The sequence below is a fragment of the Cydia splendana genome, chromosome 9, assembly GCF_910591565.1.
Source record: "Cydia splendana chromosome 9, ilCydSple1.2, whole genome shotgun sequence".
Lineage (NCBI taxonomy): Eukaryota > Metazoa > Arthropoda > Insecta > Lepidoptera > Tortricidae > Cydia > Cydia splendana.
In genome coordinates, this window is record NC_085968.1 from 4,204,968 (window position 1) to 4,218,600 (window position 13,633).

Below are 13,633 nucleotides of genomic sequence, written 5' to 3' on the forward strand. Positions count from 1 at the left end.
GGTTTCACGAAACATGTCGAAGTTCTAAGAACTTCCGGTTCAAATAATATCTTTTTAGTTTTTATTATTGGAACATGTTAAAGATGTGTTAAAAAAAATATTTAAAAATATAATTAATAATAAATAACCTGGATTTTGTCAAAAAAAATTATAAAACTGTATTATAAAAGAAATATTTATATAAAAGTATTCTCCTTAAGTTCAAAATATTCTGGAATAAGACTCTAAAGTGTGTTTATGGTTGCTTGTCTCTGGTAACTAGTTGAGCATAGACAACGTAGTGAGTTTTACTTTTTTTTTCGAAAAGATATGGATGCGTTCAAAAATAAGCAGACCTAGCAATACCATAGAGTCCATTCTATTCCATACCATAGAGACACTTCAATTCTGAGGGGCTACCGCGAAAACCGAAATTCGCTAATTGCGGGGATCTTTCTCTTTTACTCCAATGAAGGCGTAATTAGAGTGACAGAGAAAAATGCCCGCAATTTGCGAACTTCGATTTTTGCGGTTATAGCCCAGATCTGGTTGAATATAGTTGGTCAAACCAATTTGTCAGTCAGTAAGAACCAGGAAAATTATACTCATCCTTTTCTTTTGGGTCCTAGTGTAAGACAAAGATAGTATGATTCTCTCTGTCTATGATTGAAATTAGACAGTCCTTTGACAAACTATAGTTGAATGTTCTGCACAATCAGTAGGGAGACACTCCAGACTTCGGGCAAACACGGCTCCGTTCGGCTCAGCATTGCTCCGAGCAAAGAATATAATACTCACTAGGAGAAGAACGGTAACTCCATACAAAAAAATGTCCCCAACCGTTTATACGTTTATACTAGTGGCGCCGTCTTTGTGTACCAATGGAACTAAAGTTGACAACCGGTTTAGCCTGGCGGGTATTGGTAGGTAGTAATTCTGTTGATAAACATATTTGTTATCTTCATATCACGAAATATATGCAAGATGCAAATATTACCCCTTGTTTGTGGTATTATCAATTGATTTAAATAAAAGGCATGTTTATGTTTATAACATTATATATATTATTTATTAAAAAATGTTTTACATATAAAAGTATACACTGAAAACTGGCAACTGGCAACTTAATAAAAAAATAGACATTAATAAAGCGCATTCACAAAGTTTTCAGTACCTTTTATACAAATAACATTAGGCATGCCTACCTATTACACTTTACACACAGATACACTACACTTTACATACGGCATTTTACACAGATTTCCAACTTGTATTCATACATTTCTTCACGGTTAATTAATACGCTTTCCAGATGCGTTATGACTCGGTTCCTTCTGAACCCACTAAAGTTGTAAATTTCACTCTGGCTGCTTCAACAGCCGTTGCTCCGCATTTAGCACATTTTCTATGTGCATTGCTGTAATCCATGTAGGTACAGACTTACAGTCTTAAGTGGTACGTAGCGGTACACGTTGTATGTATTATTTAAAGAGTTAATAAATAAAATTTTCGTTATGAACTTTAACCACAGCAGTTGGACAGAGTCATTGACAAATATATTTTTTATTATGGTGGGTAGACGTACCTACCCTCCATATATTTTATGAACATTGATAAAGACAGTTGGAAGCAAATATTCATTATAAAACTTAATCGCATGTAATTAAGTTTTAAGCGTTTTAAGTCCCGTTTTATGATTAATATTGTATAAAATTCGTGATAATTTAAATCAGAGTTGGGAGCAATGTTGCTGTAGAAAAATGTTTTTATTTTTATTACTCGCAACTTTTTCCCGGAGGCCAACGCACACATAGAAGATTAAGGCGCACACATGCGCAATTATTTGGGGACATAACTTTCTTAGGAAGTGAACAGGCCTTGGCTCCGAGCAATTATTAAGGCTGTAACACACTATCGCACCGCACCGCGACCTTGATGCGTAGTACCCATAAGTGAGAGCGAGAAACAGATATCTCTTTCTCCGCATATCGCACCGCACCACTACCTTGTAGCGTAGTACCCATAAGTGAGAGCGAGAAAACCTATAAATTTTGACAACCCTAAATAGCCGAAAGGGATAGAGGCCATAAATTAGAAAGGGATATCATGATTCGACACTGAATCGCTGTCAAACTTTTGTAGGAAGTGTCCTTTCTGTACGGTAGTACTATATATTACTTATTCTGTGGCACAATCGTACATGTGGCGAGTGCTAGCAAGACGAATGGCGCATGCTACACACTCGATCCTGCCGTCCGAGATCTCTTTATCGCTTTCATAGCGGACTGGCGGTGCTTGTTTAACCTCTCGTGCCCAACCAAGCAGGCGAAAAATTCCAAAATTGAACCTCCAGCGTAGCGAGTACGAGCACAGTACTATTGATGGTTTACGAGGATGCTCTCGAGGATGCTAGACGACCTTACGAGCTCGAGGCGAACACGAGACGAGCCGCGAGCCGAGCCACAAGCCGCGAATATAAATAAACTTTCAAAAATCGCATGCAATTTGCAAGTCAGTGGAGCCTTGGTGGAGCCGTACAAGCAATGACTCGAAGAGCTTGAATGTCAATGTCAATGTCAAAAAAACAATCCAATCAAAAACAACCAAAATTGTGAATGTAAATTTGTTGATTTTTCATTTTTAATAAAAACCCTCTTCTGTTTCTAAAATTATATAAAATAGGATTTTTCTGTTCAAACCTAATGACATTGGTTTCATAATGGCTGCACCTAAAGTAGAGGCAATGGATCAAGATTCCAAAAAACCTATTTGTTTGATAATTTTAGGTTAGGATATTGTACGATATTCATGTTATCGAATATATTGTAATGTTCTTCTTCCTTAAGATAAGTAAATTTATTGATAAAAACATAGAAAGAAATAAACAAACATAATAAAACTTAACTCTTCTTCCTTAATCATGTCTTTAGGTATGGCTGGTGCTGGAAAGACTTCGTTTACCAAACGTATTGCGGGACATGTCGTGGAAGGCGCCAGACCGTATATAATCAACTTAGATCCGGCATGCCGTGAAGTGCCGTATCCAGCTAATATTGGTAATATTTATCAAATAAAATAGGTATAACTAGTAGTGTCCGACCGAAACTGTATTTTTTGCCGAAACCGACAGCGAAGGTTCGATTTGGTCTAGTTTGAGCCGAAAGCAAACCTTGGGCCGAAACATGAGTTTTATGCCGAAACCTGTCGAAACCGAAACTTCGGACGGACACTACCGAAAAGAAATTCAGTTCTGGCATGCCCGAAAAGTTCGGCAGTTTATTCTCTAATAATAATTATGTCCATGTATGTAAATCAGATAGGTATAGACAATTTGTTTCTGTTGCAGATATAAGAGATACAGTGAATTATAAGGAAGTCATGAAGCAATATGGCCTAGGCCCGAATGGAGGCATTGTTACATCCCTAAATCTGTTCTCCACCAAGTTTGGTCAAGTAGTGGAACTCATTGAAAAGGCCGGACAGAAACACAAATATTGTGTGATTGATACTCCTGGTACTTGTAGTGCATAATTATTTTCCATCATATTTTCACAGAAACATATGAATGTGTCTTGCTATTTCAGTCAGTCTCGGTAAAAGAGTACTGAGATTGACTGAAGTAGCATGACAAATACGAACGTTTCTGAGAGAGTATGATGGAAAAGAATAATGCACTACATCTGGTGAATAGAATCAGGCGGACTTTGCGGAAATCCATTATAAATAAAACAAAATATTACTTTGCTAATCCGCGAAAAGATAGATAAGATTTTGGTGGTGGTTTGTTATATTTATTTGCGTATTTATTTTTGCGGTGGGAGGGTGGGAATATTAATTGCATGTAAAAATACGCAAGTAAGTATAACGGGTTAGCACTGATTGACTAGCACGTTATCTTTTCACGGATTAGCAAAGTAATATTTTGGTTTTAAGCACTACATCTGTACTATAAGATAAGATAAGAATAGCCTTTATTCTTAGTACTAGCCTTAATTAATTAATATATATTTATCCCTTTCTTACAAATAGGTAAATAAATAAGTCAAAATGAAAAATTGTATGGGAATGAAAATGGTATTTTTTTGTTCTTTGATAATTATTTCATTTCTAATTGGCAATCTAATAATACGAAGTTGCTACCTAAATAATACACAACAGAGTCCTACATTTTCATTTATTGATACATGGAACTTAAAATGATTTATTTGTATTTCAGGTCAAATAGAAGTATTCACATGGTCAGCATCTGGCACTATAGTCACGGAGACACTTGCAGCTTCCTGTCCTACTGTAGTTGTCTATGTCATGGACACAGTCCGCAGTGTATCACCGGTGACATTCATGTCCAACATGCTATATGCCTGCTCCATACTCTATAAAGCCAGGTTGCCGTTCATTGTTGTCATGAATAAGGTTGGTATTCATATTATACAGGGAGTTTTTTCAATGTATTATTCGTATCGCTATATAATGTCATTGAACATATTTTAGTAACTAGTGTGAGTATAGTAAATAAAACCTTGAGGCTTACTTGCGAATATTTTTTGAATTTGTAACGTTTGAAAATAAATTTTCTAGACGGACGTAGTAGACAACGCATACGCCGTCGACTGGATGCGCGACTTCGAGTCCTTCCAAGAGGCGTTAGACGCCGAAGGGGACGCCGAGGGCGGGGCCACCTACGTCGGCAATCTGGCGCGCTCCATGGCTCTCGCATTAGACACCTTCTATAAAGACCTTAAATGTTGCGGCGTTAGTGCACATACAGGCGCGGTGAGTAATGAACCATCTATTGTGTCTTTTTGTATAGCAGAGGCAGAATAGTCTAGCGATCATTTACAAACAAATATTTATATTTTCAGGGCCTTGACGAATTCTTTACACTTGTGGACAAAGCAGCTGAAGAATATGAGACGTAAGTAAATTTAATAAATTTTCATCACATTTACTCGTAAAAGGTGTTATTGTTATTATTTATTAGTGTTTAACTCGTGGGCGCTGTGGTCTTTAAATCCTAAATTTCCACTGAGGGCTGTACTGTATTTTTTTCATCACACTTGCTAGGCGATGCGGCCCGTAAATCCTAAATGTTGACCTAGGGCTGTAATGTACGTCCGAAACTAGGTAAATGTTATTTGTTCCTTTTGATTGTGATGAAAAACATTTTTTCTACTCGTCAACTGTAATTCTTGAATTAAGATTTCGTATACCAAACTGCATTTGGGTACTTTTAATGTATGGGGTTCCAACTCAACTATAATATTCATTTCGAACATCCATAGACTACGAAAACCGCTTAGCGTTACTTGTTAGTCTCCATAGGCTACGGTGGCTAAAATCGAGAAAAACTGTTTAAAAATTGAATTTAGCGCGGAGCAAGTACCAGAGCCTCATGAGTTACGAGAAGGTGTCGTTGACCAACCCGCCGGGCCGCGGCCGGGGAGCTACGAGTATGATGGTATCACGGCTGCTCGCGTATCTTAGCTTTATACTTTTGGTTTGTTGACCTATATGATTCTACTAGTTTAAAGTATTATTTCTGTTGACTCGTAGAAAAAGTATAACTCAGCAAGCTTCGTTGCCTAAACACGGTACTCGACTGAAAAGCTCTCTATTATATCACGATTGTATAAAATACTAGTGTGTGTCACGGGCGGTACAGGAATTACAACCGAGTGTGAATTGGAGCTCGATGCCGAATTCTTGTTTATGGCCCTTAATACACAATGTACTATTAATGTATATTATTATATTATATTGTTGCTACCTTGTCTGCTTTGACAAAGAATCGGACGTTTGCTCGTTTGCCCCCTATATCATGAAAAAAAAAGGATGAAATATAGTCATTGTCACATTCGCTAATGTCTTACAATAATTAAAATATCATCTCGACACGTCTGCCATCTTACCTTCCAACCTAGAAACTGGATCTTATTGGCAAGACAAGTTCCTTCACAATATTTGCCTTCGAAAAACGACTGGTAAATATCAAATGAAATTCTTATTATGCTATTAACCTGCGAAATCTTTTACAGTGAATACAAAGCCGACTGGTTAAAAATGCGAGCAGAGAAGTTAGAGGAACAGAAAAAGAATGAAGAGGACTTATTAAAAGGCCCAAGTATGTATAGTTGGTCAAGCAAATCTTGTCAGTAGAACAAGGCGGCAAATTTAAAAAATGTAGGCGCGAAGGGTTATCGTCCCATAGAAAATTTGAATTTCACGCCTTTTTCTACTGACTAGATTTGCTTGACCAAGTATATTGAATAAGTAATAAAAATGAAGTAAAATATCCATAGAGATTTTCCATAAAGAAACAGATTTTATATAGCAGGTTTTCACAAATAATATGTTTTTGCAGATTTTTTCTTCAGGTTGGTTGTTTACTGCTATCGATATTCACTAACCGGTCTTTTTGAACAATTAAATAAAAAAATATAGGTACCACGTCAATTAGGTGTACCACCCAAATTTTTGCTAAAAAGTTTAAAAATCTGTTAAAAGAAACTAATGACTACAAGCGAAACAATATAATCAGTTTTACCGATAAAATTGGCTACAATTTCACGCCCTTAAATATGTGCAGTTTATCGAAAACCACCCTATATGATGCCAGAATAGCAGCAGTCACACGCACAATGCCATACCCCAGTGATAATTAATATCTCTACCAAATTAGACTATTGTACCTGTAAAAACTTTCCTTCAATCCAACGAGCAACGTAAAAATGTTAATAGGGGATATTACTGCAATGTTCTGCCGCCAGAGTGCAGCACTACCGACTCAGTAAATTCACAGACTAACTAATACATACTGTGCCTTAAACTGTTTTTTGACAATTTTTCACAGACAATATAATATGACATTGATGCATCAAGGCGGTTTGTTAACAAGGGCCTACCGGTAAACGCGAAAATAGTAATTTAGTTATCTGCCTCTTTATCGCTCGAATATGCAAGAGTGATAGAGATATTAGATAACGAAATTTCGATTTTCTTGTTTCGCGGTAGGCCATGTGATTGACGTGACGTGTGATGTGTCAATGTGGTTTGTTTACTGTATGTGCCACAAAGGTGCCACCTACTCAGAGCTTTACCTAATATTCCCTATTATGCTGCATATAGGGTGACTGCTATATTTATTGGCCAGTATAGGTATAGTAATTGGCTACTCCTTACAAATCAGAAAGAAACAAGCCAATTGAAACCCTATTATTAAGAGTGGCCAATTACTATATACTGGCCAATAACTATAGCAGTCACCCTATTTCAGATAGTTCATCAGATGCGGTGATAGAGAAACGTAGTTTGATCGAGGAGGTGCCGATGGGGCGAGAGATGAGCGACGTTTATCTCTCGCATCCCGGCGACGAGAGCTCCAGCGATGACGAGGGTACAGAGCAACAGCCGGAGATAGGTAATACTTGTGACCTGTAATATTACAGACAGTTCATGTAGGTAGAGAAACGTAGTTTGATCGAGGAGGTGCCAATGGGGCGAGAGATGAGCGACGTGTATCTCTCGCATCCCGGCGACGAGAGCTCCAGCGATGACGAGGGCACGGAGCAACAGCCGGAGATACTTGTGACATGACATATTTCAGAAGATGGGGTTGGCTGGTAGGAGTTTTTTTTTACAGCCATTCATTCATTATAGCGCTACAATACATATGTTTTTGACATTAAAGACATTGAAATAGTGTCAAATTCTTGTTTTTTTATTGGAAGTTTATGGATGCCTTTAAGCCAAATGCAAATGATAATACAAATAGAATAGAGTATCTTTATAGGAATAACCTGTCAGAGCGTCCTTATGGAAAGCGAGAATGTACCTTTACGACACATTTATTCAATGTCGACAAATAACTGTCAATTTGCAGAGTTTTGATCTTACATTTTATAATCGTTCGTAAGTAAGAAGTCGCCATCTGAGGGGCTACCGCGAAAACCGAAATTCGCATATTGCGGGGATCTTTCTCTTTTACTCCAATGAAGGCGTAATTAGTGTGACAGAGAAAAATGCCCGCAATTTGCGAACTTCGATTTTCGCGGTTATAGCCCAGATATATCGCAGCGGCCAAGGTGTTCACAGTATCTGAACACGCACTCTAACGCCTTGACAATAGAGGCGTGCTCAGATATTTTTGAGCGCCTTGACCGCTCCGATATATCTGATGGCGACTGTACCTAAACTCCAGTCGTGCGCCGGAGCTGACACACTCACTTTTTTTTGCAGATGACAAACCAGAGGATGTGGCTATGTTCCAGGAATTCCTAAGAAAACACGTGAAACCGACCAATACTGAAAATAAATCTTAGTACATAAGCTGATTGTGATCTGTACATACCTATATGTTACATTAAGTTAGGCATTAAGATTTTGTATTAAATACAGTAGGTACTGGTAATATTATGTTTTTAGTTTTATTTATTTTATACCTTAACCAGATTTAAGAGGCTATGACTATGACAATATCGTTTACGCCGAATTTGACGACAAAAGTCAATTACATACCTACTAATTTGCTATACTTAAACGAAACGTTATTCAGAAATTTCGTAAAATGGAATTTCATTTCAGCCGTCTAATCTTGCGCGCTTGCGCAAAGGCCAGTGAAATTAGAATTTTTGCAGGAATTAATTCCCAAGCAAGCTGGAAATCGTCTTAATACCTTCATTTGGTTCTAAATTCGTGTAATCCGAGTTTTCTCCATTCCAGGAGTTGTGGAAAAAATTTTGCTCCTTTTCAGTTTTTTGCTTGTAGTTCAAAAACGGTAAGGTCACTGTGGGCAAGTCCGTCTACAAGGCAAGTCCGTCAACACGTTATAACTTTTGAATTTGAAGGCGTATGCGACTTTGGAGTCCAGTCGATTAACCAGTTTTTCGCGCTAGTTCCGTCACTGTAAAATAGATGGCGCTGTGCCAACCAACTTCAGAGCAATCCGCCTCAACAAGTCATTTCGTGTTTTGAACTCGAAGTCATAGTGCGACAGCCGTTCGATAAAAAATTGTTAAAAATAGTTTTTGAAAAGATTGTGCATCAGAAAGTAACTACGTAGGTAGCATAAGAACCAATTGTCTTTATTCTATTTTTAAAATATCAGAAATTAGCTTAGTTTTGTAATTATACGTTCTACAATTTATCATATTAAAATTTGACTAAGGGCGGGTTGCACCAAACCACCTGCTAACGTAAGCACGGTTCGTTAAATTTTAACGCTGACGTGGGGGTCTTAACGATTGCTAAATAAAATGCGTTGCACCAACTATAAAATAACAGGACGTTAAAATTACTAATCGGTAATCGTATTGCCGTATTATGAACGCATTCCTACCAAAAATTTTATGGTAGAATTTTTATTTTATATAGCAACCCAGTCATAAATGCCAAACTGAGTTGTCAAAATTCTCAAAGAGAAAAGTTTTGTAGGCGCCACTGAAATATGAAACCTATGGAAGTGAAACGTCAACGAAAAATGCGTGCCAGTGTGACGTCATCCGGCCGCTAAACATGGCGGTTTTAGTGCTGCCCAAAAGATTTTTACTGTTACTAGGTTTTATCGATACATCGATAACTTTTGAACGTTCTCGGCTCATTTTATTTAAAATATGAATGAATAATGAATATGTATGAATTATTTGAGGAATTTATATTTTAATAGTAAGTAAATATTCTTTATGAGTATATTGTTATGTGAAAAGATACTTTGATTGAGTAAGATATGTAAAATCTAAGACAATTTCGTGCTTCGAATTTAACAGGTAAACAGAGATGACGCTGTTCAACTCCATATATATTGCGATTTTTGCGGTAACTCTGATTTTCAAAAGTTGACGTTTGACAACTCAGTGACCGCAAAACACATGGCGCAGTACAGCGCCATCTGTTTTGGATGTCAGAATAAGTGTACGTGTTTTTCTTAGACTTTACCTCTCTATTAAGCCCCCTCCAGACTATGTGCGTGAATCGCGGCGCGACGTCGCGGAGCGAACATATCGCGAAGTTGACGTATGACTCCACACTCGCACGCTTCACGGCGATTTCGCAGTTTGGTTTGCGGCAATATGGCGGAAAAGCATCAGCTGATCGAGTTTAACTGTTAGTTATCTATGGCATCATACGTGATTTAGCTGTTTTTCCATTTTGTTTTATTGTAAAACCGTAAAATATAGCTGCTTAATATAATATATCATAATATAATTAATATTTATCTTGCCACAGAGGAGCCAAAATATTGTGTAATGTGGAGTCTTGCAAGTTCGCGCTTCGCGTCTCCTTTGACGCGGGCCGAAATACCGACAAAAAACGGAGAACAAGGCGCGAAGGCGTGAACAATCTGCGAAATCGACGCCACACTCGCGTTCGCGGCTTCGCCCGCGATTCACGCGCATAGTCTGGAGGGCGCTTTACAATCAATTTTGTTGTGTTGTCAACCCTAAAGTCCGTAACATACTACCGCACCGCACCTCGACCTTGGTGCGCCGTACCTATAAGTGAGAGCGATACAAATTCAAACTTATCAAACGACGGGTGAAAAAAAACCAAAACACCTTCAGAACATTTATTTAATTACAAAAATAAGGAATGACTTCCGCTCTTCAACTTCAACTTCTTCAACATTTATTTAGCAAATAGGTCAAAAGGGCACTTGTACACGTCAACATTGAATTCACATACAAGCAATAATAATAACAATACATCAACAATTTTATAAAATACAACTAACTGCAACTACCAGTTCAAATTCAAACTAACATATTACAATTACTTAGTGATGTACCTATATGGTCTCTTAATGTCGAATTACATAAAAAAAACTATAATAATTATATAAAAAAAGCCCGCAGGGCAGCTTGTGGAGTAACGACCCCACGGACACGAGGGCTCCCGAGAGTCAGTCAGGGTCTCCGTCTCCAACCACTTTTTCTTTTTATGTTCATTTCTTGGTAACCTGTAAAACATGTTTTAATTATTTAATTAAGATAATTTAGTTGGTTTTAAGCGGGGTAGCATGATAAAGTAAGAAAATATAAATAAACAATCATAATAAATCGATATCAAAGTCGATAAATAAAGTACAACCCTAGCTGAAATGTTTACATTATTTAAGCGTAAAAATATAGTTAAATAAGTCAAATCACTTCATGATCTATAACTGCACATAAGAACCTTGCTATTTATAATGTGAAACATCCTTAAAATTCCCAGGAACATTAACAATAACCAATATTTTTAATGTAAATTATAGCGTACCTGTGTAAGGTTAAAGATGGCTGATTTGGTGTTTTTCTTATGCAGCACCCTAATACACTACACACTGGTATATTCGCGACGTAATTGTTCACATTTGGCTTCAATTATTTTCAAACAGAAGCTAAATACTGAAAGATAATTAATAATTTTCATTTTCACCACGACTTTTTGACAGGACAACTACCGGCTGAACTGACTGACAATGACATTTAGGCCGCTAAACATGGCGGATTTTCGGCCGCATTAGGTATTTACGTATTTTCATGAACCACTTTATGTACGTACCGAAATACTGTCATCCTTTTTTGCTGTGGGTGACAGTGCTGAGTAAAAACGAGATAGATAGATATTTATGTTTGTGCCGTCAAAATGGGTGCTATTTCTATAAGCAATTGTACGTATAGAACAATATGTCTTGTCCCTATTATATAGGTCCATGGTAGGCGCGAATTACACTTTGTTTGCAGATTTAAAATCTAAATATTCAACAATATAAGCCATTCCCGAATATATTTATGGTTATATGTGACGTTCCACGGGAAAAGGTACCTTATGAGGGTTTCTAGTTTCGGAGATATTAAATGTTTTGTAAAGAGGTGAAAAAATGCGTAATTTTTTTTTATTGTGTGATCTGAAACCTTAATGCGTAACGTTTGTTTACCTGTTTTTATTTTTGTTATAAGTTAGTTATAAGCCTAGTAATGTCGTCTCAGAGTTTAGTAGAAAAGGTACCTTATGGAAAAAATATTGAAAATTCCCAAATAAACTAGTCAATACGGGAAAAGAAGTTTGGTAGAGAACTGTATTAGCATTCTGCAAAACTAATTTGATAATTTCAGTTCTGGTTGGGGCGCCTCGCAAATATTATAACCGTACATAGACCGACATCACAAATCCAAGTAGACTGCTATTATACCAAAGTTACTCTCGTCAAGTCTTTCTTAACTAGAATAATCTTCATTTGGTTTGGTCGCATGCAGTAAATCAGCCATTGGTTTGCTGAAAAATGCCAATACCCGACGCATTACCTTATGGAATATCTGAGGTCATTGAACCTCAATGCCGCTTATCTTCAATAGCAACCGAAATATATTATTGATAAGAAATAGACGATTTATACCATCTTAACCCCAAAATATTATTAGTTTATCCTAACTGTTCCATCATCATCATGCCTCATCATGTAACTTGACCACAAGGTACCTTTTCATTACATACAAATTATTGGTCTTTTTTAAGATTATTATGACGAAGAACTAATTAAATTGGGGGCAGTTTAATGTAAATTAATATTTTCTATTCATAAAAGATAAACTATAATATGATTGATATTTTGTAGTGATGTATTATTAGATTTATTTCCATAAGGTACCTTTTCGTAAATGTATGGAGCAAATACTGTTATTGTTATGTAAGTTTAAAGTGGCATAAGGGGTTAAATATAGTATTTAGTTGGGGTTTTAGGATTTATTTCATTTGAATGACAGAATTTCTTTCATATGTGCTCAGAAAAATTGATTGTGTGTCACATTAAAAGTAAAAATATTCAATTTTGTGATTTTATATGAAAAAGTCAGAAAATACATTTTCACTTCTAAATCGGTATTGTTTTTTGCTTAAACTGTCTGTCAGTGTCGTTTTCTAATAGATAAAATTTAAATCTTGAGAGCTCATTGCAATCAATCGTGAAAATGAAATAAAACTTTATTTTCAAGAGATTGGTTAGTATACACATAAATCAGTCGATATCAAAAGTTTCTATTTGCATTACAGAACAAGTCGCAATATTTTTTTAATCTCAGATATATAAGGCATTATTATTTGTAGTCAACTATGTAACTTACTTCAGGAACATAGTTTTTTAGGCGGCTAAACTTAAAATATCTCTATCGTAAAGTTGCTCATTTCACAACATTATTTTCAAAAAATCATATCTCTGTAACTACGCAACCTAGAAGGTTGATCTTTTGTGTTATCGATAGCTTATTTATTGTAGATTACTGGGGTATGCATAACTCCATACCCGCCATAAGGTACCTTTGACCGTGGGACGTCACATATATTAAAAACACTCTAAAGTGAAATGTCTGACTACGATTGTTGAATGGCCTAGCTAAAGTCGGAATCAAACAAGGAGCGACATTGCCCGGTAAGTTATCTTATTAGTTTAATGCTTATAGCTGCTTCCTACTTTCAGTCCTTTCAGAGCCCTAAGCACAAGCATGCACAAGTGATTACTTGCGCTAACTACAACTATGAAGCAAAGACGATAGTTAGGGAAAAAATTCCAATTATATTGTTGACAAAATAATGCATAACTGTTAGTAGCAGGCATTTGAGTTACTTTTGTACTTTAATTTAAAACTGCTTGGTCTAAGCATTAGTTGCCAAGCGGACCCCA

General features: G+C 36.6%; 1 protein-coding gene and 1 long non-coding RNA gene across 2 annotated transcripts in view; one reads left to right on the forward strand and one right to left on the reverse strand.

Annotated features, from left to right (window-relative positions):
• The window catches only part of LOC134793414 (uncharacterized), a 314,149-nt gene that overhangs the window by 66,948 nt on the left and 233,568 nt on the right, over nt 1–13,633 (reverse strand). The gene's annotated exons all lie outside the window — the stretch shown is intronic.
• On the forward strand, nt 2,593–8,369 carry LOC134793380 (GPN-loop GTPase 1). The gene is made up of 9 exons (XM_063764951.1): nt 2,593–2,765; nt 2,910–3,035; nt 3,326–3,493; nt 4,196–4,392; nt 4,558–4,752; nt 4,842–4,894; nt 6,015–6,109; nt 7,265–7,396; nt 8,215–8,369. Exons 1-9 carry the CDS (start codon nt 2,699–2,701, stop codon nt 8,295–8,297), a joined length of 1,116 nt encoding a protein of 371 aa, XP_063621021.1. The 5' UTR covers nt 2,593–2,698; the 3' UTR covers nt 8,298–8,369.